The 24,294-nt window shown below is 38.7% G+C and overlaps 3 protein-coding genes across 3 annotated transcripts in view; 1 reads left to right on the top strand and 2 right to left on the bottom strand.

Moving 5' to 3' along the window:
• Positions 1-3,077: 3,077 nt before the first annotated feature.
• LOC144976379 (chromosome transmission fidelity protein 8 homolog) lies at positions 3,078-12,183 on the bottom strand. The gene is made up of 4 exons (XM_078920640.1): positions 11,966-12,183; positions 8,983-9,097; positions 7,402-7,579; positions 3,078-5,991 (listed from the first exon to the last, which is right to left on the bottom strand). The coding sequence occupies exons 1-4, from the start codon at positions 11,986-11,988 to the stop codon at positions 5,891-5,893; spliced, it is 417 nt and encodes a 138-aa protein (XP_078776766.1). The 5' UTR covers positions 11,989-12,183; the 3' UTR covers positions 3,078-5,890.
• A 6,887-nt stretch (positions 12,184-19,070) lies between these two features.
• Positions 19,071-19,601, bottom strand: LOC144976198 (uncharacterized). The gene has a single exon (XM_078920380.1). It carries the CDS (start codon positions 19,599-19,601, stop codon positions 19,071-19,073), a length of 531 nt encoding a protein of 176 aa, XP_078776506.1.
• A 3,139-nt stretch (positions 19,602-22,740) lies between these two features.
• Positions 22,741-24,294, top strand: part of LOC144976380 (coiled-coil domain-containing protein 102B-like) — a 23,082-nt gene continuing 21,528 nt past the window's right edge. Inside the window, exons 1-2 of the mRNA XM_078920641.1 lie at positions 22,741-22,864; positions 23,955-24,294. The exon at positions 23,955-24,294 is cut by the window's right edge and continues 979 nt beyond it. Of these exons, the coding sequence (XP_078776767.1) occupies positions 24,150-24,294 (145 nt within the window). The 5' untranslated portion in view covers positions 22,741-22,864; positions 23,955-24,149. The remainder of the gene's footprint in view (positions 22,865-23,954) is intronic.

Below are 24,294 nucleotides of genomic sequence, written 5' to 3' on the forward strand. Positions count from 1 at the left end.
GGTGAAGATATTTTGTTGATTCTGAGAGAGAATCTGGGTGAAGATATTTTGTTGATTCTGAGAGAGAATCTGGGTGAAGACATTTTGTTGATTCTAAGAAAGAATCTGGGTGAAGATATTTTGTTGATTCTGAGAGAGAATCTGGGTGAAGACATTTTGTTGATTCTAAGAAAGAATCTGGGTGAAGATATTTTGTTGATTCTAAGAGAGAATCTGGGTGAAGATATTTTGTTGATTCTAAGAGAGAATCTGGGTGAAGATATTTTGTTGATTCTAAGAAAGAATCTGGGTGAAGATATTTTGTTGATTCTGAGAAAGAATCTGGGTGAAGTTATTTTGTTGATTCTGAGAAAGAATCTGGGTGAAGATAGTTTTTATGATTCCGTGTGGGGAATCTGGGTGAAGCTATTTTGTTGATTCCGTGTGAGGAATCTGGGTGAAGCTATTGTGTTGATTCCGTGTGGGGAATCTGGGTGAAGCGTTGGTTCCGTGTGAGGACCTGTATTAAATCAGTTGTTTTGACTCTAATATACGTCTATATTAAGTCAATGTTTTGATTCTGTGTAGGAATCTGGGTGAAGCGTTGGTTCTGTGTTAGGACCTGTAGTAAATTTGTTTTGATTCTATATTTGAGTCTATATATAGATCAATGTTGAATTCCGTGTAGGAATCGGTATTAACTGCCTGTTTTGAATCTGTTTTGGGATCTATATTGACCGCATATCGTTAATAAGGTTACTTGTAATACCACTTTATTCTACGTGAAAGTAACATTTACGGCAACAGTGTCGATAAACATATTGAAGTTTGTTTATTCGAATTTGAATTGGTTTGATTAATTGTCCTAGAGATGGATGTGGAAAGATTAATTAAACCTGGAGAAAAATTGGAGTTAAGGGGTGAAGATCTCCGTGCTTGGGTGACAGCCCAGTTACAAGAAGATGAAGAGAGAAAAGAGAAGGAGAGAGAACGTGCCAAAGAAGAGGAGGAGATAAGCAGAGCACGAGCTCAAAGGCAAGAAGCTCTGATGGAGAAAGAGCTTGAACTGCTTAGGTTAAAGTCGGAGTGTCAGGCTTCCTCCAACAACGACAGTATGACAAGTGACATTCGATCATTTACTCATGCTCCCACTGTTAAGAGTCCTCGACTTCCATGTTTTGACGAAAACAAGGATCATGAACCACCGAAATGCATGACACACGGCAAGGTGGAGTTGAAGTGTGGATGTGTGATGCCGATGTTGTCTGTTGAAGGAAGGGACAACCATGAGCCCAAATAATTGTCGAGATCGATGTGATCTTGATGCATTTCGATGATCTAACTAAATGTTGTACCAAATTTAGTCTTAGGGGGGAGATATGTAACGAAATGCTTCCGTGTAGGCGTCAGTTTACGACAGGATGTACGTCGTCGTAGTATTAGTTGTTGTTGTTATTGTAATCCCTCCGGAACAACCCTTCTTTTGTTGATACAGGTCGTATCAGATCATGCACCTATGGCCCGGAAGTTTGAATTAAACTACGTAGTGTGGGTGTTATTGTGAGAAAGGCATCAATCTTGTTTTCTCCGTAAACTTATAAGCAAAGTAGGATCCCTGTATTCTACAGGAGTGACTTTGTTATGGTATGGCTTGATTGATATCTCGTAACTATGGGGCTGACGAATTTATTTATCCTTGATATGAGGATGTCCGGTATCAGGATGGGTTGTTGTTGTCCATGATTATGGAATCTGGGGGAGTTTTAAGGAATTTCAGATGTTTACGGATATGACTAACATCCGTTTGTGTGGGTAGAATTTTGCTTCGTTTGCTTGATTTTTGCCTATAAATGCCAGAGTTTTGAGCAGTTTCTTCAGACCACTCATCGGAGTCTTTTAGGCTCATTGTCTCAAAAGAGACCAGACAGCGGAGTCTTTTAGGCTCATAGTCTCTAAGCGATAACCACAGCGGAGTCTTTTAGGCTCATTTGTTTAACTCTTGTGTAGAGTTGGATTAAAGTCTTGTGTAGACTTTGTAGTGCTCAAAGTTCGAGCTGAAACACGTTTTGTGTTAACTCTTGTGTAGAGTGTGATTTAAGTCTTGTGTAGACTTTGTGGTGCTCAAAGTTTGAGCTGAATCAAGTTGTGTTATAACTCTTGTGTAGAGTTTGATTAAAGTCTTGTGTAGACTTAATTTGTGATTTCTATAATCTGTTCGGCTCTGGTGAGATTTTGAATAATATGTTGTGATTACAATTATGATTGTGTTTTGATATCAATATCATAATATCACTTTAAATTTTGATTCTCAATTAATTAATCAGATAATGAAATTAATTGTGTAATATATTCTTGTTGTAAAGAAAATAAGCTTTTCTTGCTATAAAGCATTATTATTTCATATCTACAAAGTAAAGCAATATTAATCAACATTAATAAATTGATTTGTTAAAGTAAAATAATATTTACTCATTTAAAGTAAACATATTGAGTGAGTTCGAATATAGATAGAGTTATATTCGTATGATTATCATATTATAACAAAATCATTTTCTTTCTTTAAAGTGAATGAGCCGTTGGAGGCTGGGCTTTAACAAGCCAACTTTAGGCTATACACTCATAGCTTGACCCTAATAGAAACTGAACATTTGCCTGTTTTATAAGTTACCTGTGAAGAACCATTTGCTTATTTTAATATCAGAACATTGAGAAACAATTGATCTGTTTATGAATACTGTGAAATCAGAACAATTTCAAGAAGAGACAAATTAACAATATTAGAACAACCTTACAGTTTTTGTTGAATATCAAGGACACTCTTTTGGCTTTCTTCTACACGTCTGGATTGTGTTTAGTTAGTTAGTTAATTATTAGTTGCCTGTATGACTGTGATGGTTGCAACCTATCTGTGAGATTGTCTGATGTGGTAGCGGTTTGGTAAAGTATTGATAATTAATTGATTTAATTATATATTTTCATATCGCTTTCATATCATATTCATCATCACACCATCTCCATCAATTTGTCATCCATCCATTTGATTTCATACTTATGACATCTATCATTTCATCTTCATATCTCATAATATCTTTGTTATATTGTAATAAAATATATCTTCATTTAGCTTCAAAACCTTTATCAACGTATTGTGTTTGGTTATTGATCGGTGTCGTAGCTTGAATATAGCACACATAAACAAGGTTGCAAACTGCGCTACATAAGCATACGGTTTACGTGCGCACTTTGTGACACTGACCACTTGGCTAAAAAAAAAAAATTCTCTTTATTCATCCCCAAGGGGAAATTTGAGTTTAGGGTCTATTCCAAGGGAAGACTGGAATAACCCAGGCATCAGCCGCAGTGAGCGCCGCAAAGTGAACTAGGGCAAGGTGACTTGCTCAAGGCCACACAACGTAGCGGCGGGTGATTGAACTCGTTACCTTTTGGGTACGAAGCAAAGATTGCACCGCTGAGCCACATTGCCCCTTATTGTTCAAGACTTTTGTTTTTGTTTTGTTCGTTAAAATATCGTTATATCATTATTTTCAATATTAAAATCAGAATTTAAAAAAAAAGAAACACACATCTTCATTTACCAGATTATGAATGTTGAAAGAGTGGAGAATCATGGGAAAAGTGGAAAAATGATTCTGTACACAAAAAATGCAATCTAGTTTTAGGTCACACAAGAATATTGTCTGTGTAGATACACAAAAAAAACAAACAACAGAGACATGAGAGCTGTAGCCAGACAATCGGTGGCCATGGCTACATTTAAGGTCACCTATCCGCTAAGAGGAACGACATGGAATTCTTTACTTCTCAAGAATTATGTTATTGTTTTGTTCATTAAAACAAAACTTTTTTAAAAAGTGATATCGTTATTTCATTATTAAAATCAGAATTTTAAAAAAAGAAACACATCTTCATTTTCCAGATTATGAATGTTGAAAGAGTGGATGGACAATCATGGGAAAAGTGGAAAACGATTCTGTACACAAAAAATGCAATCTAGTTTAAGATCACATAAGAAAATTGTCTGTGTAGATAAACAAAAAATTCCAGAGAGAAACACACAAGAGCCACAGCCAGACAATCGGTGGATATGGCCACATTTTGTCATTGTCCACGATGCATGGCTACATTTTGTCATTGTCCACGATACATGGCTACATTTTGTCATTGTCCACGATGCATGGCTACATTTTGTGATTGTCCACGATGCATGGCCACATTTTGTCATTGTCCACGATGCATGGCTACATTTTGTCATTGTCCACGATGCATGGCTACATTTTGTGATTGTCCACGATGCATGGCCACATTTTGTCATTGTCCACGATGCATGGCTACATTTTAATAATAATAATCTTTATTGTCCAAATTAAAGGCAATTCATGTGAGGTAAAAATTTTGTGATTGTCCACGATGCATGGCCACATTTTGTCATTGTCCACGATGCATGGCTACATTTTGTCATTGTCCACGATGCATGGCTACATTTTGTCATTGTCCACGATACATGGCTACATTTTGTCATTGTCCACGATGCATGGCTACATTTTGTCATTGTCCACGATGCATGGCTACATTTTGCCATTGTCCACGATGCATGGCTACATTTTGCCATTGTCCACGATACATGGCTACATTTTGCCATTGTCCACGATACATGGCTACATTTTGCCATTGTCCACGATACACGGCTACATTTTGCCATTGTCCATGATACATGACTACATTTTGCCCTTGTCATCGATACATGGCTACATTTTGTCATTGTCCACGATGCATGGCTACATTTTGCCATTGTCCACGATGCATGGCTACATTTTGCCATTGTCCACGATACATGGCTACATTTTGCCATTGTCCACGATACATGGCTACATTTTGCCATTGTCCACGATACACGGCTACATTTTGCCATTGTCCATGATACATGACTACATTTTGCGCTTGTCATCGATACATGGCTACATTTTGTCATTGCCCACGATACATGGCTACATTTTGCCATTGTCCACGATGCATGGCTACATTTTGCCATTGTCCACGATACATGGCTACACTTTACCATTGTCCACGATGCATGGCTACATTTTGCCATTGTCCACGATATACTGCAAATTTGAACATTTTTGGACCTTTGAACTTTGGTCTATTTCTTATGCAAAATTCTCACCACTTAAACATGCATAACTTTTTAACCAATAATAGTAGAAAAGAAAATAAGACAGCTTATTATATGGTTTTTCAAGCTCTAAGAGCCTATGACAATTTCGTTTCAATAACATCAATTTACTTTTTTTTTAAAAAGAATACCAGAAATACCAAGACATAACGAGGTAATACAAATTGTAATTTCTTCACAAATGTTGCTGCATACCAATTTAGAAGATAAAAGGATTTTAAAAATTTTAATGACGAAGAGATGAGATGGGTTCTGCCAGAGCAATTCACACAAATATCTAAGAACCTGATTTGAAAAATAAAGTTATAGGACAGCCTATGGCTACCTCTCATAAAGACCCAAGCTGGAGATCCTGACCTTAAGGGTAACACTCAGATGGTCTCTAGTAATAACTCACAATCATTCAGGGGGTGGGGGGGGGGGAAAGACATCTCTCACGGAACATACTATCATTGAGAGATTTACAAGGGGAATAAAAACTACCCAAAAAACATCTCTCACAGAACGTTACACAATCGCTCATCTGACTGCTACCCAAATGGAAAAGGACTCTCACCAGGCCAAAATCAACTCATTTCATTACAGAGCTGTAAACCCACTAGAGAATATAACAGGTGCAGGGGAGAAACCCCCATTTCACATGTTGGGTGCAGGAGCATCTATCACAGAGAATGCGGTTTTTGTTCTGAATAAGACCTGAACAAACCAGAATCCACGTCAAATCTTCTTGGGCACGTGTGCAATGATGGGCTTGGGTCTGGTCTTGAAGACCAGCTTTTTCCTGATGACAGCTTGGATCTGGTGGGTGACGTGTTGTCCTGGAGATTAGAAATATTAAAAGTAACATTTGGTTACCCCTTAACTCTTTCCTTACCGATCATTTCAATATTTTCCCCAAAAATGGCAGTGTTACCTAGCAGAAATACTGATTTTTTAAAGTCAATCTCTCAACTAAAAAACGTTATGTTCTTATTAATTAAACAAAGATCATTCTTCAAACTTTGTGATGTACAAAATAAATCTAAATATGAAAAATGTATATTGTGTTGTAACAAATGCAACGATTTTGCTGCAGGTGGTAAGGACAGGGTTAAGTTGAGTCCTTCATGTAGTGTGCTGAATGTAGTAACATTGATAGATTCTTTCTTATCTCTTTAGAAAAAACCTTTTGGTGTTTGTAACTTTACATTAATGTGGGGGAAAAATAGTAACTAAATAGAATTTTTGTACACAGAACGAGAAGTTTTTTCAAAATAATAATAATTAGAAGCCACCCAATTTTAATACCTTGAGCACAGCAATGATGGGAGTGATGTTTGGGTTAATCAAACGTCACTTTTAGAAATTATATCATCACATCATCATAACAAAACCATAAATCCTTATTTTTCAACTTTTCAAATTTCATTGAAAGGTGTCGCTGCAGTAATAAAAAAGCACAGTCTTGGGCCTCTCAACACTACCTTCAATATTTGATAATAACAAGAAATGAAGTGAGTAGGAAAGTGCCAGTAGACAACAGAGAATAAAAACTTTGCAGCGGCGATGGGGGCTCGAACCCACGACCTTACTGGTACGACAACTCCACCTGGCCAGGGAGATCGTGACTCTACCGTATGAGCTATCCCAGACACAGCAAGAGACCCCTCTGCCCACCATGTAAGATCAGAACACCCCACATACAACTAAGTATCTTTAATACATAAATATGTTACCACTATTGTTACTGGGTGAAAACGACTGTCATCCATTATAAACAAAGAAGGGAAAAATAAATCAAAATATAACAATAACATTACATTCAGTCTTGACATCAACAGTTTAAATTCAACACAGAAACAGCTTTAAGCGATCAATAATTTCATAGTTTTACATAGGAAATTAATGATAATCCTAATAATAATTTAGATGATAATCCTAATAATAATTTAGATGATAATCCTAATAATAATTTAGATGATAATCCTAATAATAATTTAGATGATAATCCTATCATGATCCAAAGTCCTAGATGCCATGTGTATGGTTTAAGGAACTAAAACTGCTGTTTTAACAAGATTTATTGAGTCAAATATAATTCTGTAGCTGGAACCAAAACTTAGTAATTCTACACATTTTCATAGAACTAGACAGGTCTATATTCTAATACTTGATAAAAATAAAAACAAAACAGATGAAAAAAAAAAAAGACGAGGGATGACACTACACATAATGTAAGAAATCCATACTTGTTGTGATTTCTGTATCAGGACTCGTGTCCATTTCGTCACCACCCTCTGCAGTTGTGGAGATGCTGGAGAGAGCAGAATTGCTTGGTGTTACCTTGGACAGGACGCCGAGGGGCTTCTCCAGATTGACCACTTTCCCGTGTAAGATGTGGTGACCAATGATGAGGACTGGTACATCCTGAAGCAAAAGAAAGAAAGAAAGAAAGAAAGAAAGAAAGAAAGAAATCAAAACAAAAGTGTTACATATATAAATAAATTAAGATTCTTGCAATGATGAGAAATTACATATTGGGCATCAAAATAAAGTTGACAAATTTGATTTGAAAACATCTTCATAAAGTGATGGGTCTTTTTGAATGCAATAAATATCTACAAGATGCCAAAGTATCAACAATGACATATTCAGTTCCTTGACGATTGGAGGAATCTGCCATCCACATGTTCACATGCTGCAAACTGAAAATCACATCACCTAGAGACTTGAACAGACTGTGGCTCACAATTGCTGGTACCAGCCGAAATGGGATCGCATCTTACCAGATGAAAATATATTTAAACTTGCATTCGATGATGGAAAACAACGCATTTGACTGAGGGAAGGATTGTGCTTCTCTACTAAGAGTTACTTGCTCAAACAAAAAAAAGCAAAATCGGAACTTCCCAAGAAGACAGCTTAAGCCTAAACTTTTAATAATGTAAATAGAACACGCCATCTAAGGTCAGGTCCCAGTCACAACATGAAACAGATGAAATATCAAAAACTAGAAGTGCCTAAATGAGTCAATAAAATGGAGAGAAAGATAAAGGGAGTAAATGTGACTCATAAATAAGGGAACAACACAAAACAAATGACGTTTCGGCCACACACACATACACACATTTTTACCGACTATTTATAATGTTTCAAATATTTTGAGAATCTAATATATATATAATATAAATATTTCGTATTTACTCTCATTGTAGTCAGGTGTAAAACGAGTACCTGGCTCTTAGTTAAAATGTAATATTGCACCATGTCACGTCCTACATGTTAAGTGTTGCTGTTGGCTAGGGGCCAATTGTAAAGCGCGCTGAGCATGTTTAATGAAACTTGCGCTATATAAATGCTTTAGTTTAGGTGCTGCTTCTCTACTCCTCTTGTAACAAAAAAGATCAGATGAGAGATCAAATTTGATCCGAATGTTGTGTCTAATACTAATAGAAGGATTGTGTCTTTGGTAGCCACTTTAACAAGTGACAAAGATTTCTCTTCTCCAAATAATAGCTAAGAGCTACCCTGCATATTATTGTTAGAGCAGGATAAATCGTCTTCACCAAGAGAGCAATAATAGTATTTCAACTCGGGCTTCAATTAACAAATTATGGAACACAGCACACTAGACTCTGGTATGAATGAGTACCTCTGGCAATAGGCAGTAATGAACACCGTAAGAGGAAGAGTGATAGTACAAGAAAAAAGGATCCCAAACGATGACCTGTACTGTATGAAATGGAAATTTGTCATTTTGATGTGCATTGAGCATGGTGAGACATAGGAAAATGCTTTAATGTGAAGGTTTATTTCATGTTCATATTTACCTTGTTGGTAAAATGCAGATCTCCAATAAACTTTCCACTCAGAGGAACCGGGTGTCGGGTCTCTAAATCTCCCTGGAGTTCTATGATAGCAAATTCTTTACAAGAATCACCAGGCCTATATTAATTAGAGAAATAAAATTCATATAAAGATAAATATTGCTGTTTGTTGGTTTAAAACAAATTTGGCATCATCGTAATTTGTAGCAGTGCTGCCAAGGCATTTATAACTAACCCATAACAAGATTTTTTTTAAAACTGGAATTATTATTTTTTTTTTTTTTACTAAACTGCATGAAAAGGAGCTGTAAATGTTGCTGCTCGTGGCTCAAAGAAATAAATAACAATGTGAAATTGAATGCAAGCTTCAATTTAATATACGGCAACAGATAAAAGGGACGTTTTGGGTTTCCCCTTAATCAACAGAACAGAATGAATGAAACACTACCGACGAATGAATTAATGTGGTAGTTTGTCTGTAATGTTTCATTCGCCCTGTTTTGTTGATAAAGGGAAATCCTGAAACGTCCATTTTATGTTTTCGTATATGAAATTGAAGCTTACATTCAATTTCACATTGATATTTATCGAAGATGAGCTGGAGTCTTGAGACACGTACAGTGTACAGTAAGACCAAAGTCAGGCCCAAGACATCGTTGGTGATTTATAATCAACACCTACCATGAATCTTAAACCAGAACTTTCAAAAATGAGGAACATAATAAATAAATAAAAAGAAAATCACTTTATTCATCCCATACGGGAAATTTGTCTCTAGGGTCTATTCCAAGACTGGAATAACCCAGGCAACAGCCGCAGTGCAGCACCAGAGCTGCCAACCCTATTTGATGAGAATGTGTACAATGGGACCTCAAAATGGGGGAGATTTCATAAAAATGGGTACAATTCTGAAATCGATGGAAACTAACCATTGTGAAAGTAAGAGGAAGGTATAATTACATAAAGTCACACCACACAAGCTCAATTGCAGCAACAATGATGTTCCCAAGACTATAATCCAATCCTTTCAGAATTCTACCTCCCAGCATGAAGATCATAATTGTTCAAAAAAATATATGCAATATCCACTTGGTCACCAAGGTTTCTCAATAGGCTAGTAATAATATGAATTACAACTAAAGAAAACTGAAGTGACTCTGCACACTAAAATGGGTACAATCTTGGGGGAAATGTGTACAAGCGTACAATCACTGAAAATGCGTACAATTCCGCATTTTTTGCAGTAGGTTGGCAGCTCTGCAGCACCGCAAATTGAGCTAGGGCGAGGTGACTTGTTCAAAACCACACAGTGAAGTGGCGAGTGATCGAACTCGGTACCTTTCAGGTACGAAGCAAAGACAGTACCACTGAGCCACGCTGTTCCTTTTGCGATTTTCGCGGAACCTTCAGTTTATCAGAAATAAAGTGGAGGAATAAGCCCATATTGATGACAATACTGGTATGATATATCATTAATATTCATATCAATCGACGCTGTAAAAGAAAAGAAGATTATTTAAAAACTGACAAATATGGACAATGCCCTTACAACCAAACAAAATAATATTAATGGAAATTTACAGGAAAATAGCAGAAATTTGAGACACCCCCCCCCCCCTCCTTTTCTGTCGAAACATTCCTAGTACTTTAATTCATCACCAATCATACGCTGAGTGTTTTTGTCAAATCTATTTTTCTTTTCCTTCTTCCTTAATCAGTTTTCTTCAACTTCAACTCATGCCCTTTTTAAAAACATCATATTCACATTTTTTTCTCACATTGTTATCTGCTACTCAAATATATCATACACATTAATTCCTTCTACCTCCTTCACTAACCACACTTGCCAGGTGCAGATCACTCACAAGGTGTAATCAAATCGGTCACAGATTTTTGAAGGATTTCCAATAAAAGTCATCCTTTTTCAATTTCAAGTAGGCAGTTTAGTGAGCAGCAACAGCGGGAGTCATATTGTGACCCAAATCGCCCATAAGAAAGTTGTGACTGGAAATTACCTTTCACGTTTAGTGGGGTTCAATTAAAGATATTATTATTTTTGTCTTTCAATTTCCCGTTAATTGGTGACTAGTACTAGCAACGAAAAATCCATCAAAATTTTCAGGAGTTACATGAAGTTAAAATTTGGCAATTTTCAAATATGTTTATGTTTACAGTGTGTGTTTTAAAAATAAAAATGCTTGTTTTTAGCATGACATCTAAACTTTATTCATGCTAAATTTCAGGGCTCTATATCCACACATTTTAACTCTACACCGAAATCATGGATGCCCGACTATATCTATATTCATATCGATATCTTTTAATTTAGTTATTTATTATTTTTAATATAGTCCATAATAGTTTCAGTACTATTATCATTATTTACTATGTTTTTATTTTGAATACATACTTTCCAACCTTTATTTATTATTATGGGCATTTTATAGTTTTTATTTTAAAAATTCGTATATTTCTTTTCTTTGTAAAATCCGATATTAATAATATCGACATTTTAAAAATGCAAATACTTTAATTTCATTTCATTTTGCCATCAAGTTTCTTTCCCATATGTTTACATTTTGTATTCACATTCTAAAAAAAGTTCTTAATATTATTAATAAAATAATCAGTGTTTCCAGCTTTCACATGACATTGCGGTTTCCAATTCAAGTGCGTGAAGTGAGTTACATTTAGAATTTTTGTTAAACTCCTTATTTCAATTTCAAGTATTTTTTCATATTCATAAGGCACATTTTTGGCAAAAACTTTTGGAACTGACTGAAACTGAAACCAATTGAGATAATTTCTGTACCACACCACTGTATTTGTGTTTTCAATCCCTTTATTTTGCGACCATATTCAAATAAATCTATGTATTTTCAATTTTTTGTGCAAGTACCTGCTATCGTGAACCAGATGGAGATGGAAAAATCCGTTCACGACAGAGTGAGTGAGTGAGAGATCTGAGATATTAGAAGATACTCACATTTCGATCATCACCCTGACCATTGTTGTTGAAGTTGAATCTCGTTGGAATAGGTTTCGCTAATATATTTTGAGAATTCAAAGTTTATCGGTACTTTTCCCTTGATGATGTTCACTTTTTAAAATGCTATGACTATGAGTAGAGATCATGAAATACCGTCCGTCCGCTTCGAGTTAAAAGTTGGGAAACACAGAAAATTGTGTTGGGTTATTTGATCTAGTGTTGGGTTATTTGATCGCTTTTACTCGATCGACGACCGAGCGCCAAGCCACGAGTCAGTGCTCGATCTCAATGCCGGAAGAGCGAGTTAGTAAAACGATCACTCGATCGTAAAACGATCAGGCGGGTTGTGAGCTTGAGACGATCTTGACACGTGAGACGAGCTTGAGACGATCAGGATTCGAGCGAGCGGAGGGGTAACGAGTGTTTCGAATCATTTCAAATTCAAACGATCACAGTTTGCCATCCGATACCAATCGCCAATGTTTGCACACGGTAGTCTGTGGTTCTTCCACAGCCCCACTCCTTGTCAGATGTTAGTGTGTCTGGGTGGCAGTGGCAGGGAAATTCGTATAGGTGTATCACGCGTGTGTGACAAGACTTCATTAAACCTACTAAAGTTTGACTATCACACACACACACACACACATACACACACACACACACACACACACCCCACACACTAAGGCTATTTCTATGACACACACGCATCCCTCTATCAATGAACACTCCTACAGTAGTGCGGCTATGTGGTCTAGTCATGACGTAACTATAGGTAGTACTCTAGTCGACCATGGGTCTCGTGCATTATAATGGTCTAGTGGTATGACACCCGCTTTGGGATCGGAAAGTCCTGGGTTCAAGCCTCGCGCTCGGTGCATAGTTGAGTCTTTGGACAAGGCTCTTTACTCACATTCTCTCACCGTACTCAGGTGTAAAATGAGTACCTGGCCGTTAACAGCGTTGTCTTTGTCTGAAAAATTGTAATATCGCCTAACAGGCGGCATGTCCCGTCCTTCATATTAAATGTTGCTGTTGACCGGGGACCCCTTTACAAAGCGCTTTGATCACATTTAGTGGATATTGTAAAGCTCAATTTTTTAAAGTAAAACATTAGCTTTGAATATGGAATGTTTCAATTTTAGATGCCTGTGTATTCTTTGTTAGTTCCATCATCATCATCATCATCATCATCATCATCATCATCATCATCATCATCATCATCATCATCATCATCATCATCATCATCATCATCATCATCATCATCATCAGGGGCAGCGGTACGGTCTTTGGTTGGCACCCGAAAGGTACCGAGTTCGATCACCCGCCGCTGAGTGGTCTTGAGCAAGTCACCTTGCCCTAACTAAATTTGCGGCGCTGCACTGCGGCTATCGCTTGGGTTATTCCAGTCTTCCCTTAGAATAGACCCGAAAGACGAATCTCCCCTATGGGATGAATAAAGGGAATTATGTTTAATTTATTTATCATCACCATCATATCAGCGGGATCATCATCATCATCACCACCACCACCACCACCCTAATAATAATGGATAAAATAAATATCAACACATTTCAATGTAATAATCAATCTAAAATCAATCAGTGCTCCTAAAAGACCCTTTGATTTCTTTGTCTAATTCGTTCCATACTTTTGGAGTCCCGACAAAGAAAGATTTTCAGCTAACTATAGTTTATATATGGGAATATTAATCAGTCGTTTATATTGGAATCGGAGTTGTCTAGCAGGTGTATTAGTTCAAAGCGCATTTCCAAGGATTTACCATGCTCAATGAACTTCACAATATTTTATTTAATTTATTCCTCCGGCACGCCATATCGACCATACATCCATTTCGTACAGTAGGTACCGATCGCTGTTTGGAGTCTTTTTGAATTAAAGCTCTTTACAATACCCGTCATTGCTTATAAGATAAGAATACATTCACACCTGAGTCAAGTGCCTGACACACGGACTTAACGTCTGGATCACAATTTTTAACAATCACTGTCACTCATCCGGCCATTGACAAGGCTTGATTTTGTGACAAGAGACACCGTACCACTGAGCGACCGAACAAATAATCACCATCTGCGCCATCGTCATCATCATCATCATCATCATTATCATCATCCTCATCACAGCCGTAACAGCCAGCAAAACCACAATCATCATCTTCGGGTCCGGTCTATCCGTGTGGGGGGTGGGGGTGGAACCTGCTAAGTATTTCATTTTTTAAACAGAAACACGAGAATCATCATCATCATCATCATCATCGTCATCCATTGTCGTCGGCATCGTTATCATCGTGTCCGGGCAATCCGTGGGTGTCTGGGTGTGGAACCTGCTAAATATTATTATTATCTACCTACCTAATAAAAACACACCATCCTTGTTCATTTATTTTTCAAATAATGAAATGAAAGGCACGACCTTTCCCGCACACACAAGAGGCGATGACGACCAGTGACAAATTATGGGAGGTGGGGGCGGCCGACAACTTTTGGCGCGACATAAATATGAAATGTTAAGGTGACAGCGGGATGATGGTGGTGGGAGGGGGGGGGGAGGTCTCAACCCTTCACTATCAACAACTGTTTGATGGCGTGTGTGTGTGTGTGTGTGTGTGTGTGGTGTGTGTGTGTGTGTGTGTGTGTGATGCGACGAACGATCATAATCAAGGCTGCCAGACAGCCAGATTTCTTCTTGCCCAAGTAGTCAAATAGACCCCAAATAGCCAAACACCACAAGCATTCTGACTCCCTTGAAAAACTCATTTGTTTTGATTAACAAAACAATCGACTACAGTTGGATAAACTTATCTTTTCATTTTTTTAAATAAAAGATTTTTTAAAAAATGAATAATAATAGAAAAGCGTTTCTTAGTAACCAATTTTGAACTTGGCCATCTGGCAGCCCCCATCATAACCAGCTGCAGACTGCAGTCAAGCCAGCCACAGACATAAGAGAGGGAGGGGTATGTGAAGTTTCCTGTGGCAAACGAGTTACTCGTGTTTTTTTTTTTCAAACGAATCACTGCTCGATGACGTCACTGACTCGAAACCCGCCCGAAACCGACTCGATTTTAGAGGACTCGATCGAAAACCCGCTCGATTTGATCGTTTCAAACTCGACCCAGCACTAATTTGATCGCTTTTACTCGATCGACGACCGAGCGCCAAGCCACGAGTCAGTGCTCGATCTCAATGCCGGAAGAGCGAGTTAGTAAAACGATCACTCGATCGTAAAACGATCAAGCGGGTTGTGAGCTTGAGACGATCTTGACACGTGAGACGAGCTTGAGACGATCAGGATTCGAGCGAGCGGAGGGGTAACGAGTGTTTCGAATCATTTCAAATTCAAACGATCACAGTTTGCCATCCGATACCAATCGCCAATGTTTGCACACGGTAGTCTGTGGTTCTTCCACAGCCCTCACTCCTTGTCAGATGTTAGTGTGTCTGGGTGGCAGTGGCAGGGAAATTCGTATAGGTGTATCACGCGTGTGTGACAAGACTTCATTAAACCTACTAAAGTTTGACTATCACACACACACACACACACACACATACACACACACACACACACACACTAAGGCTATTTCTATGACACACACGCATCCCTCTATCAATGAACACTCCTACAGTAGTGCGGCTATGTGGTCTAGTCATGACGTAACTATAGGTAGTACTCTAGTCGACCATGGCTCTCGTGCATTATAATGGTCTAGTGGTATGACACCCGCTTTGGGATCGGAAAGTCCTGGGTTCGAGCCTCGCGCTCGGTGCATAGTTGAGTCTTTGGACAAGGCTCTTTACTCACATTCTCTCACCGTACTCAGGTGTAAAATGAGTACCTGGCCGTTAACAGCGTTGTCTTTGTCTGAAAAATTGTAATATCGCCTAACAGGCGGCATGTCCCGTCCTACATATTAAATGTTGCTGTTGACCGGGGACCCCTTTACAAAGCGCTTTGATCACATTTAGTGGATATTGTAAAGCTCAATTTTTTAAAGTAAAACATTAGCTTTGAATATGGAATGTTTCAATTTTAGATGCCTGTGTATTCTTTGTTAGTTCCCATCATCATCATCATCATCATCATCATCATCATCATCATCATCATCATCATCATCATCATCATCATCATCAGGGGCAGCGGTACGGTCTTTGGTTGGCACCCGAAAGGTACCGAGTTCGATCACCCGCCGCTGAGTGGTCTTGAGCAAGTCACCTTGCCCTAACTAAATTTGCGGCGCTGCACTGCGGCTATCGCTTGGGTTATTCCAGTCTTCCCTTAGAATAGACCCGAAAGACGAATCTCCCCTATGGGATGAATAAAGGGAATTATGTTTAATTTATTTATCATCACCATCATATCAGCGGGATCATCATCATCACCACCACCACCACCACCCTAATAATAATGGATAAAATAAATATCAACACATTTCAATGTAATAATCAATCTAAAATCAATCAGTGCTCCTAAAAGACCCTTTGATTTCTTTGTCTAATTCGTTCCATACTTTTGGAGTCCCGACAAAGAAAGATTTTCAGCTAACTATAGTTTATATATGGGAATATTAATCAGTCGTTTATATTGGAATCGGAGTTGTCTAGCAGGTGTATTAGTTCAAAGCGCATTTCCAAGGATTTACCATGCTCAATGAACTTCACAATATTTTATTTAATTTATTCCTCCGGCACGCCATATCGACCATACATCCATTTCGTACAGTAGGTACCGATCGCTGTTTGGAGTCTTTTTGTATTAAAGCTCTTTACAATACCCGTCATTGCTTATAAGATAAGAATACATTCACACCTGAGTCAAGTGCCTGACACACGGACTTAACGTCTGGATCACAATTTTCAACAATCACTGTCACTCATCCGGCCATTGACAAGGCTTGATTTTGTGACAAGAGACACCGTACCACTGAGCGACCGAACAAATAATCACCATCTGCGCCATCGTCATCATCATCATCATCATCATTATCATCATCCTCATCACAGCCGTAACAGCCAGCAAAACCACAATCATCATCTTCGGGTCCGGTCTATCCGTGTGGGGGGTGGGGGTGGAACCTGCTAAAGTATTTCATTTTTTAAACAGAAACACGATAATCATCATCATCATCATCATCATCGTCATCCATTGTCGTCGGCATCGTTATCATCGTGTCCGGGCAATCCGTGTGTGTCTGGGTGTGGAACCTGCTAAATATTATTATTATCTACCTACCTAATAAAAACACACCATTCTTGTTCATTTATTTTTCAAATAATGAAATGAAAGGCACGACCTTTCCCGCACACACAAGAGGCGATGACGACCAGTGACAAATTATGGGAGGTGGGGGCGGCCGACAACTTTTGGCGCGACATAAATATGAAATGTTAAGGTGACAGCGGGATGATGGTGGTGGGAGGGGGGGGGGGGGGGGTCTCAACCCTTCACCATCAACAACTGTTTGATGGCGTGTGTGTGTGTGTGTATGTGTGTGTGATGCGACGAACGATCATAATCAAGGCTGCCAGACAGCCAGATTTCTTCTTGCCCAAGTAGTCAAATAGACCCCAAATAGCCCAACACCACAAGCATTCTGACTCCCTTGAAAAACTCATTTGTTTTGATTAACAAAACAATCGACTACAGTTGGATAAACTTATCTTTTCATTTTTTTTAAATAAAAGATTTTTTTAAAAATGAATAATAATAGAAAAGCGTTTCTTAGTAACCAATTTTGAACTTGGCCATCTGGCAGCCCCCATCATAACCAGCTGCAGTCAAGCCAGCCACAGACATAAGAGAGGGAGGGGTATGTGAAGTTTCCTGTGGCAAACGAGTTGCTCGTGTTTTTTTTTTTCAAACGAATCACTGCTCGATGACGTCACTGACTCGAAACCCGCCCGAAACCGACTCGATTTTAGAGGACTCGATCGAAAACCCGCTCGATTTGATCGTTTCAAACTCGACCCAGCAGAAAATCGAAAGGAAAATGCAGAGTGTAGAGAGCGGCGCAAAAATTTTCTTGGTTTTTATTTGTAGTTTTTGTTTGTTTTTCTACGTGTCTCATCGAGAAGAGTCGAGTGAAATTGGATTTTTCAAACCTTTGGACACAAAAGAGTATGTAAGTGTCGCGGGGCCAGAAAAAGATACTAACGAAAAATATGATATGGAAAGGCTGCGGCTATTCGGACTCGAGTCTGAATAGTCTCCCGTGGCTATTCGGACTCCAGTCCCAATGCGCAAGCAACAGGTTATTTGGACTCCATTAAAATATATTTTTTAAAATATTGATTATTAAATAGAATTGATGACAATCAAAACAACAATCATAGTAACTTTATTTAATTTGATAAGAAAGACAAAATCATTGATCCAAAGTAACAAAGTAAGTTAAAGTAACTGCAGTCTAAAGGAAAAGCTTTGTTAACAACACAACGCGATGTCCAAACAAAATCAATTTTTAAAAAATAAATTAAAATACTCTATTAGTGTTAGACAGGCCACATTCCTTCTACAGTCCGGAGGTTATGAGACCAATGAGTCATTTTCACATGAGCAAAACAGAATTTCTTCTAAAGTCTTCTTTTGTTTCTTTATCAGTTCTGTCCACTGTCGCACTGTGTTTCACTGCGCACTCATAATATTGGACTTTGAGTCCGAATAGCCACGGGAGACTATTCAGACTCGAGTCCGAATTGCTACTTCGGCAATGCTTCTGAAACTGTACAGGGACAATAAATCCGAAGCCTTTTCATTTTCACATTTTTCGTAAGTGATTTTAAGAAATCTAGGAGAGAGCAAGGGGTCTTACGTCATCAAAAATAGGTAGTGAGAGGCACATATTACACAGGCCTCCTTGTCTGTGGTGAGAGGTTGGGCCGTATTCATGACGTAACTCTAGTCGGCCATGGCCATATTCCTTGATCTGAAGCTAGGGACGCTAACCATTTTCGTCTCTCCTGGATCACTTTGATTTGAGCTAGATTAACTTGATTTGTTGTTGTTGTCGTCATCGTCCTCATCACCATCATAATCTCCCCGACATTTCTTCACAGCTGGAAGTAGAACCAATGACAAGCAGCCTTCCTCACTCCAATTGACGCCTGCAGTGCCAGCCACAAGCCACAAGCACCCCGACGATCTTGACTGACAGTTGCCGTTCCCACTTGTCACAATTACAAATAAACAATTCTACAGAGGTGTGAACTTCCTTCAGCCATTCTCCATTCGTTACCTGTATGCTAATTGGCCTTTCTTGGTTGTAGGTTTGGAAAACTGTCTTCTTAGCATTATAGCACAGTCCTACTCGTTCAGCCTCAGTTTGAAGTCTATTGAGGACTTCTTGTGCCTGGTCCATCTCCTCGTTCAGTAGAGCCAGATCATCTGCGAAATCTAGATCCGTGACAATCATAGCTGGATTGCGCCTACTTCTTTGTCTATGTAGCGTGAAGCCCAGTTCGTTCTCCATGCCAGCGTAGGTATTTCTCATCACATAGTCCAGGACAATTGCAAAGAGATAGGGGGCTAATGTATCACCTTGAAGCACACATACTTTGATCTCAAACAGCTCAGTTTCACCATCTGGAGAGATAACCTTTGCCCGTGTGTTCTCATACATTCTTTTAATAGCAGAGAGAAGTTTAGGAGGTATATGCTTTTAAGATTTTCATCATGGTAGGGCGATGTATCGAGTCAAAGGCCTATTGCCTTCTGGTTGTGACTTTTTACTCCTTCTATTAACCCTCTCAATGCCAGGAGGTGAGCAGTCGTGGATCTTCCTGGTCTGAAGCCGTTTTGACAAGAACGTAGATGAGGGTCAATCCCTGGCTGGACTCTGTTGAGGATCATCTTATTGGTGAGTTTGGCAGCTATAGCGACAAGGCTGATTCCCCTGTAGTTGGAAGTATCACTTAGGTCTCCTTCCTTTGGGACTGGAATCAGATCAATTTCCGACCACTGAGTTGGTTTTTCATTCCTGTTTAACAATCCATTTGTAAAATCCAACAGGATATCATCTAAGTCACAATACTTCCATACTTCAGGTGGGATGTCATCAGGTCCGGATTGTTTTCCATCAGTGAGAGACTTTTTGGCCTTCTTTATTCATCCACTGTAAAGTCACTCTCGTCTATACAGATATCTTGAAGAATTGGGTCTAGGTCTACGTCATCTTCTGTTGCTCTGACTGGATCTTATCCCAGAAGTGTTTGGAAGTGTGAGAACCATTTCTGTCTTCTTTCTTCTTTCGTTCCACCCCTGAGGACCCCTTGTCGACCCGCCCTCCCACCAGTTATTCTATCTATCAGTCTCCGGCCTTCACCATGTCTGCCTCTCTCAAAGCAGTTCCTCTGATATCTCTGTCTGAAAAGCATTGGCTTGTAGTGCCTGTCACATACTCAGGAAAATCTGGAGTTCAAACCTACAGAGGGAAATAAAGAAGAGACTGTTCCTGGCAACGGTAGAGTCAGTGCTTCTATATGGAGCAGCGACATGGACTCTAACTAAAGCCCTTGAGAAGCAGCTGGACGGCTGCTACACCCGTATGCTGCGGATGGCCATCAATGTAAGCTAGAAAGAGCGCATATCAAATGAAGAGCTCTACAGTGACCTCCCCCCTGTGACCTCGAAGATACAAAAGAAAAGACTGAGACTTACGGGGCACTGCTGGAGACACAAGGAGGAGATTGCAAGCAGTCTTGTGCTATGGGAACCACCTGAGAGAACCAGAAGTAGAGGCAGGCAGAATAAAACTTACATTGACTGTCTGCTAGATGACACAGGAATGGACAATACCCAGGAGCTGGGCACGCTTATGGAGGACAGGACAGAATGGCGAAGACTTGTGGCTCATGTTGGGCGCCCCAAGGGGTGGCCTAAGTAATTAAGGAAGTAAGAGGTGTGAAAATTATTACATTTTAATTTGCCAGATCGCTTCCTTCTGAAGTGCACTAATTTGCAGGTATGATAACTCAATTCATTATGGGCTCATTGTTGTAATGGAAATCTTTTTTTTTTTTTTTAAATAACACAAAATATTATTGTCCATTACAATAATGTTGAACAAGGCCCATAAGTGGGTTCGGGTGTCAGACTTACATAGATTATGTACACGCCGCTTCCTTTTCACCTTCACCTCACCACCCCACATTGAAGAACCACTAGTGCGGCTATGCGATCTAGTGGTATGACACTCGCTTTCGGATCAGAAGGTCCTTGGTTCGAGCCTCGCTCGGCGCCTAGTTGAGTCCTTGGATTAGGCTCTTTACTCAATTCTCTCAGCGGACACAGGTGTAAACAACGTTGTCTCTATCCGAAAAATAAAAAATGGAATATCGCCTAACAGGCGTAATGTCCCGTCCTTCATGTTAAATGTTGCTGTTGACCAGGGACCCCTTGTAAAGCACTTTGAGCACGTTTAGTGGACAGTGCTCTATATAAAAGCTCAATTTTTTTTTTTAACTTCTCAGCTCATCAGCAGTGTGTGTAGTGTGTAAGAGGAAGCGGCTGTAGATTTCCGGCAACCTTATTATGATCTCATCTGTCACATCCACCATGAATTGAACACATAAATACGCGAAAACACCTATAAATAGAATGAAGTTGACGTCACTCGGGTCTTTGTTATTTATTTATTTTTTTCCATCAGTGTTTATGAGTAATTCTCACTAAATTGTATTAACCAGGTTATAAACGTTCAATGTTACACATACATGTAGTTTTGGTCCGTTATACTTTTGGATGGCACAGTTATGCGCTTGGCTAAGAAGCTCACAACATTGCCATCAGGATGTATACCGGACCAACACACAAACATAAACATGGAACATGTGGGACGAGACATGCCGCACGTTAGGCGATATTATTTTTTTTTGTTTTTTTGTTTTGTCAGGTACACATTTTACAAGTGAGTACGGCGAGAGAATGAGTGTAAAGAGCCTTTTCCAAGGACTCAACTATGCACCGCTCCTAGGAGGACTCGAACCCAGGATCTTCCGACCGAAGGCGAGTGTCATAGAACTAGACCACATAACCATATCGTTTCCTGAATTTGAGGACAATACATTAGTAACTGAAATATTTAAACAGCAAATGCAATGAGGCCACGTTAGATTGAGAACGGAGAGACGATGCAGCTGTTATGCCTCTTTGTGTCATATTGTTGTAACGGAGAGTCAGAATTTGACAACATTCGTGCATAAAATCTATTGCGCATTGCTGTATATTTCAGTGGGAAAAAAATACAAACAAAAAAAAAAAAAAAAAAACAATCAAAAAAAAAAAAAAAAAAAAACAAAAACAAAAACAAAAACAACAAACCCCCCCCAACCCCCCCCCAAACAAAACAAAACAAAACAAAAACCAACCAAAACAAAACAAAAAGAACCAAAAAACAAAACAACAAACAAAACCAAAACCAAAACAAACAAACACCCCCCCCCCCCCCCCACTCCCAAAGAAACAACAAAATATAAAAAACAAGAAGAATTTTTCTTTAGACTTTGAATTCTCTTAGCGCTTGAACTTATTGCACTGTTTAAAGAAAATATAATGGACATAAATGATTCTCATATTTTGTCGCGAACTGTATAAGTAAAGCACTATGTTTTGAATCGAATATGTCAAAAGCTTTAACCACGCTTGCAGAACATAGCATAGAGGATTTTTTGTTGTTGTTATAATGCGAAAGACAGCAAATATTGCGATAATTGTTCATAACGAGCAAATAAAAATTCTCATGCTGGCAACTTCCGTAAAAGAAGTGATTGATTAGATTAGTCTGCTGTTTATTGAGCATTGAAAGAAGGTACATAAAAGTAAAACTAAAACAAACAGGGACAGAAATAACCCCACTCTAGGGTGCAATTAGAACACGTCACTGATGTAAGTGTTAGAACGATACTTTCTGGTGTACAGCGACAGGGGTTGATAATGATAATAATATGTTACCGTTTGTTGTCGTTTGGCAATTGGGTTGTGAGTCGGTAGACTATGAAGACTAAACGTCAAATTTGTACTTAGACTTAGACTTAGGATAAGTCCTAACATACTCAACGCGGAGAATGCCCATTTTAATGGAGACTTTTTGTTTAAGTTTTCCATTTATTTTTACTTATCGTGATAAAGTTATAGAAACCCGTTCACCACAATATGTTTTGGTTTTAGCCAATTGCCAATGGCGAGGAATGATATTGGTCTAGTGAGTGAATGTGAACTTTTTGAACTTGAACCTATCTGATGAGTATTCTTAGTCTTAGCTCATTCACATTCCTGCTTCAAATTCAAAGTATTATTTTCACTGACATTTGATAGAGAGCTAGAAACTTCTTTAGAGACAAAATGTGTCAGCGAGTCAGTGTTGTATGACATAATCAGTGGACATTGGCATTATCTGGCAACAAAGGCAATGTTGAACATGGGGGTAATGTGTTAGTATTGGAGTTTGATGGCAATAATTTCAAAACTCTGGCCTCAGCATTGTGTCTTGGATGAGGAACTTTTCACATTACCCCATTCTCCTCGGGTATGAATGAGTAACCAGTTGAAGGCAGTGATGGATATTGTCATATTCATATTTACAAAGACCTCAACATATGAGACTGGTATCTTGTCATTTTTACTTATCGTTTTTATGAGTTTGTTAAAACGTTGGTTTTCCTCATTTGTTGTCCAAATCATGGAGCCATTATAGATATTGTTCTAGTTGTCCTCATAGTTGTCTTTACTGTGTTTGACACAATTAAATCAATGACAAGCATCTTCTTCTTATACGTAATGATTTTAATTTTATACATAATTAATTACTTATAACTGTAATATTGCCTAACAGGCGTCATGTCATGTCCTACATGTTAAGTCTTGCTGTTGGCCAAAGACCCCTTGTAAAGCACTTTAAGCACGTTTAGTGGATATTGCGCTATAATATAAGCTCAGTTAAAAAAAATAATTATTTATTTCATTTTTTCTATTTCAGTCTCTATGTGACGATGACATTTAGTTCAACAATATGCCATGGAAATTGTCACTAGCAGTGTGTTGTAAAAATGTTTGGAGGAAGAGATTGATGTCAATTCATTTATAATGTGTTGGTCCGTTTATAGCCGTAAAGGAAATAGAAAACTAAGCTACATCGTTTAGTGTGTGAAAATTAAGCGTTGTGGGGGAGAGCATGAGCAAAAATCAAAATAAATCTTCCAGTTCTGGAGGTAACCTCCGTGGTGACGTGTCATTCATCAGAGCCACATCAAGCAGTAGCCAATCATCTGTCTCGAGTTCCAATCCGTCCAATCAGCAGCCAGCGTTTGACAACATTG

Source organism: Berghia stephanieae, chromosome 7 (assembly GCF_034508935.2).
Source record: "Berghia stephanieae isolate SIO BIC M18660-M18661 chromosome 7, UCSD_Bste_1.3, whole genome shotgun sequence".
NCBI lineage: Eukaryota > Metazoa > Mollusca > Gastropoda > Nudibranchia > Aeolidiidae > Berghia > Berghia stephanieae.